Here is a 5,883-nt window from a genome sequence, read left to right as displayed (position 1 = left end):
ATCATAATGAACAAATTTTAACTCTTAGAGATTGTGGCCCATGTGAGTGCTTGATGGTTTTCCCATTAAAGCACTCCATAGGGATCACTTTTGATTCTATGACAACATCTTTTATGTGCTTAGGCCTAGAACTAGGCCTAGAACCTCCCTTGGTCCATCTTGTTACAATTCTTGAATGCAACCAAGATATAGAGACAATTACTATTGAATAGGGGATCAATCTAGGGATAATTTTGGTTGAAAAATGGATTGATTTGGGGCTGATCCTGTTCTATTTATGGTGACTAATTATGGGTCCAAAAAACCCAATAAAATGATGGGGAACAAGAAGGTTAAAGACTAGCTGAAGATTGTTGCATTGATTGCAACAAAGGCTTATAGATAGTTACAAGCTAGTAGATGGTCAAATTTGGGGCTAATTTGGGATCAAGACTTAGGGGTTGGTTTTCAAGGCTGAGATCAGAGGGACTTGGGTATGCAAATGATTAAAGAAAAAACAAATTTGACAATGGAAAAGAAAGAGATTAGACCAACCTAAAAATTGATGCTAGAGATGATAGATTTGGAATGATGAAGCATGAGAGAGGAATGATTTGAATCAATAATGGAAGGATTTGATTCATGACAAGGGAGAGAAATCCAAATCCAAAGTTGAACTTGAGGTTAAAGACCAAGGGAAAGTGGGAGGAGGAGAAGTAGATTAGGATATATATATATATAATTGTGTGTGCGTGTGTGTGTGTGTGTGTCCCTCCCAACTCCTCTTTCTTCCTCCAAATCCAAGATTATTATGACCTTGTGTATGGGAAGAGGGGGAGAATTCTCTTTTTGTAGGAGGGGGAGGATGCACAGGGAAGTGTATTGGAAGGGGAGATGTGCAACTCCCCTTCCCCACATCCTCTCTCTCCTCAAGTTGCTCATAGTTCCTCTCCCCATACTAAAAGTTTTCAAAGTGTTGCTTAAAAGATATTAAGCTTGGCCACAGTAACAGATATTGGATTATTACTTTTATGGCTATAGTATAGCGGAGTTGTTGTTGAGCTAGCTTATTTGAAACAATACTTTTGTTTCATAAAAGCTATTAGCGACCTTTAAGCAGGCATGGAGCCTTGTCTCTTTCACTATGCTCTAGGCCTATAATGAGTGGTGATAACAATTGTTTTTGTGCATTTTATTGCTCATTTGATGCTCTCGCATTTAGCTATTTTATATTGTCTTCTTGTGCATCTCCTTTTTCATTTTTTTACTAATTTTCTTGTTTATTTATACTATTACATATTGCTTCCTTTTCCACATTGTGGTAACTATTGTGCATATGATATTCTTAACTCTTTATTCCCCTCTCTTTATAATGGGCAAGACCATAGCCATTCATTGAATGCTCATGTTTTCCACGTGAATAATGTTTTTGGTAAATCCACACATGATAAGGGATTCATGACTTGCACAACCAGCTCGTCTGAATGAACATGAATATGAAACAGGCTCCGTGTATACCCGCTTGGTAAGGAGGGTGTGTAGTTGCATACAATGGAGATGGAGGAAGATCATTTGTTGGAAATTCATTCACATATCTTCCATCTTAACTAGCATGGTTTGTGTGGACATGGCCTTCCTTCTCTAGTCACAGTCATGTCCATTAGATGATTATCAAATGAGCATCTTGATGTATCATGAGCCTTTAAAGCCTCTAGCTAGGTCTCAAATATGAAGGGTTGTTCAATGCTTCATTTGGAATGTCTTAAATAGTTTTAACAAAAACCCTTCACAATCATAGCCATTTGGGTGATTATCTAATGAGCACCCTGATGATATTTCTGTCGTGAGCCTTTAAAGCCTCTAGCTAGGTCTCAAATCTCAAGGGTTGTTCAATGTTTCATTTTAGGGTCTTAGCCTTGTCTTCATTACTTGCTTAGGCTATGAAGGAGTCCACAATCTTTTTGAAAAGCTTCTTAAAGTGTTGTAAGATTTTTTGCTCATCAGCTAGTCCTTCTCTTGAGGAGTTGTAAATATTGCTTGACAATATAATATACACAATTCTTGCATTAAAAAAACATTTTTTCCCATATAAGGAAAAAGGAAAAGGATGAAATGAAATAAAGTTTTTGAGGAAAGAAATATGATATTAGGCATTTTTATAGCGAAAGTATCAAATACTAAATGTGATTTCGATCAATAAAAACTTGAATTCCAATTGGTTTTAAAAAAATCTAGTTGGACAAAAATACACTAAGGTTGGTTTTGTGTGGGCATTGGTCTAAGCTAATGCCCTTTTCTTTTTTTAGCAAAAAGATTGGAAGGGCATATGCGTATTTTCTGAAATTGACTACCGTTCATTTGAAGGTTAATATATTGTTAACTGTTCTCTAGCAATCAATAGAGAAGGAAGAATTAAGCCACCTTTGAAGGGTGTTGTTTGCAACCTTCGAAATATAGACCTATCTGAGGAAGCTCCATTCATGCAAGCTATCACAATAAGTTTTTTGACATTTTCCCTTGTGGGAAAAAGGGTTCTTTTGCCTTGTTTTTCTTTATTGTGTCCAACATCATGACGTTTTAATCAAGAGGCATTGCATACCTAGCTAGGTGTGATTGGGGGTAAGGGGTTGCTAGGTATGTGATCCCTCCCTCATGCAAAAGCTAATGACATTGTCATGATTAGTTATGTGGGAATTGTCATCTTGAGCTAGGAGGCCCTCCCAATTGCACCTAGCTAGGTATGCAGTCTCTCCCTTGGAGAAGCTTAAGCGCATAATGTTGTAATCCACAATGTGGGGATTTGTCTAATACTTGTTTTGATATCATGAGACACGCCACAATGTGAGAATTTGTCTAGTACTTGAGCTAAGAGGCCCTCCCAATTGCACCTAGCTAGGTATGTATTCCCTCCCTTGGAGAAGCTTAAGTGCATGATGTTGTAATCCACAATGTGGGAATTTGTCTAATACTTGTTCTGATATCATGAGACGAGCCACAATGTGAGAATTTGTCTAATACTTGAGCTAGGAGGCCCTCCCAATTGCACCTAGCTAAGTATGCACTCTCTCCCTTGCAAAAGCTAATGGCATTGCCATGATTAGTTATGTGGGAATTGTCATCTTGAGCTAGGAAGTCCTCCCAATTGAACCTAGCTAGGTATGGAGTCCCTGCCTTGGAGAAGCTTAAGCTTATGATGTTAAGGGTGCTAGGTGTGTGATCCTTCCCTTGCAAAAGCTAATGACGTTGTCATGATTACTTATGTGGGAATTGCCATCTTGAGCTAGGAGGCCCTCCCAATTGCACCTAGCTAGGTATGGAGTCCTTCCGTTGGAGAAGCATGATGTTTGTAAGCCACAATGTGGGAATCTGTATAATACTTGTTCTGATATGATGAGACGAGCCAAGGTGTCGGGCCTAGGCACGAGAGAATGGAGGAAAGCTCCAACCCGAGATCGCCCGCATGCTTCGGCCCAGCGTTGCCTTCTGGCCCAGCCACCATCATCAGCAATCATCATATTCATCCCCCGCACTTCTCAGAATCAGGCGGCTCTGCGACCATGGCCGACTCCCTGAGGCCATCCACACACTCGACTGTATCAGACATGCCGGTCCCCCCGACCTCGTGGACATCTTCTACTGCCTCCTGCAGTCGTGTATCAAGCTTAAAGACGTTGATGCAGGACGAAAGATTTATCAGAAGATCGTTGGAACGGGCTATGAGGGGAACGCATATCTTGGCAGCCATCTCATCCGCATGTTTGCCACTTGCTGGAGCTTGTTTGAGGCAAACAGGGTTTTCCGCTGCCTGCGCGAACCGAATGTGTTCGCATGGAATGAAATACTCCTAGCGCATGTCAGATTGGGACAGGCCAAAGAAGCCCTAGGTTTGTACAACCGTATGAGAGGTTCAGCTGTGAAGCCAGACAAACATGTGTTTGTGACAGTGCTGAAAGCCTGTGCTAGCACTGGGAATCTGAAACAGGGGAAAATCATTCATAAGCACATGACAAATAGTAACACTGAGTTGGATATATTCATTTCAAGCGCTTTAGTTGACATGTATGCGAAGTGTGGGGACTTACGCATGGCAAGACGTGTTTTTGACAACTTGAAGGTTCGGAATATGGTAACTTGGAGTGCAATAATCACCGGGTATGTTCAGCACAGTTGTAGTGAGGAGGCTCTCTATCTGTTTGACCGAATGCAGGTTATTGATGGCTTGGTGCCAGATTGTTGCATTTTACTCAACGTCATACAAGCATGCACTAGCATAGCTGCTGCAGAACAGGGAAAGGTAATCAATAGTCTGATATTTGAGAATGGTTTTGACCTAAATCTGGTACTTGGAAACTCCCTTATTGGTATGTATGCAGTATGTGGTTGCCTTGAGGAAGTATGCAAAGTGTTCAACATGCTATGCAGCCGAGACTTGGTGACCTGGACGACAATCATAGAGGCGAATGCTCGTCATAGAGATTATAAGTCAGCTTTGGATCAATTTGAGCTGATGTTGCAAGAAGGTTTGGAGCCAGATGAAGTAGTGTTTTTGTGCCTCTTGTCTGCTTGCAGCCAATCGGGCTTGGTGAAGGAAGGATGTAAACAAATAAACCTGATGTTAGAAAAACATTGTCATTTGCTCACATGTGAACATTTCAATTGTATTGTTGATCTCCTTGGCCGTTTAGGATGCTTGACTGAGGCAGAAGACTTGCTCTTGACATTGCCATTTTCCTTCAATGTCGTGGGCTGGCGTACATTACTTAGTCACTGCAGGAGCTATGGTGATGTAGAGCTAGGGAAACAGAGTCAGAGCCACGTTGCAAGGATGGATAGGAAGGACGCTTCAGGCTATGTGCTTTTGTCCAACATTTACTCTCATGCTAGCAGTGTCCTACCTGCTGACTTGGTTGAAGAGAGGAGAAAATCAGCAAGGGCAAGAAAGGTTCCAGGAAAGGCTGTTATCATTATCAATGGGAAGGTGCATGCTTTTGTTGTGGCCGACCACCAATGCTCCCCTTTGCACAATGAAATCTACACCAAACTTAATAGGTTGACTGGACAGGTAAAAGAAAGTGGATACCTGCCTAGTATAGACCTGGTATTGCAATCTTCAGTGGACAACTTCCAGGATTTTGGCAGATGCTTTTCTCCATTGGAGCATTATTGAAAGATAATAAGCATTTTAAACTGTTTTTTGTAACCTTTTTTGTTTTTTTGTTTATAGTGGTACTGGGAGCAGTGACTGTTGTCTTTATTAAGAATTTAGAACTGTTACTATTGGCCAACTATCTTGTTCCTTTTTTTGTACAGTTATACTGACTGTTATCTTCACCAAGAATTTCGAATTGTTATTATTAGCAAACTTTTTTTCCTTGATTTGTATGGTTACTGGGCTTCTAACTGTTGTCTTTAGTTGACTTCAGGAATTTCTAAATTAAGCCTGTCCAGCGAGATTATGTTCGAGTCTGCACAGCCAAGAAAGTGCTGCAATGACTTCCTAAGTTCATATGTGCAAGTTTTCATTGCTGCCTTGTGACACAAACTTTATGGATGCATTTCTGTTTTGAGCCCACTGTTCTAGAATTTGTTGCATTGGCGAACTGAATTGACCTGGATGATTATGTTAGGACATCAAAAAATAGTTTACTGACGCAGTGCCAAGAAACTTATGATAGCATGTGCTGAGAAGCATTTAATCTGTCCCTTCGGTCACAATCAGTGAATTGTATTGTGTGACTGAGGTGAACTTTGGTGGCATGAGGATTACTTGAGCAAGGGAATCATTGCACTGCATTTTCAAATTTATGAAGGGTGCAAGCATCCACATTCTTCAAGCTTCTACAGTTTGTTAACAATTTTTAAAGCTTGGTGAAAGTAAGACAAGATACATTAGAGTATGGAACT

At 40.6% G+C, this 5,883-nt stretch overlaps 1 protein-coding gene across 1 annotated transcript; it reads left to right on the top strand.

Moving 5' to 3' along the window:
* Window positions 1-3,252: 3,252 nt before the first annotated feature.
* On the top strand, window positions 3,253-5,352 carry LOC148016611 (pentatricopeptide repeat-containing protein CRR2, chloroplastic-like). The gene has a single exon (XM_087664659.1). It carries the CDS (start codon window positions 3,440-3,442, stop codon window positions 5,144-5,146), a length of 1,707 nt encoding a protein of 568 aa, XP_087520785.1. The 5' UTR covers window positions 3,253-3,439; the 3' UTR covers window positions 5,147-5,352.
* Window positions 5,353-5,883: the final 531 nt, after the last annotated feature.

Source organism: Lygodium microphyllum, chromosome 23, assembly GCF_053477565.2.
Source record: "Lygodium microphyllum isolate KBCC chromosome 23, Lygodium_microphyllum_v1.1.10, whole genome shotgun sequence".
NCBI lineage: Eukaryota > Viridiplantae > Streptophyta > Polypodiopsida > Schizaeales > Lygodiaceae > Lygodium > Lygodium microphyllum.
This window is presented reverse-complemented; position numbering and strand designations above follow the sequence as displayed.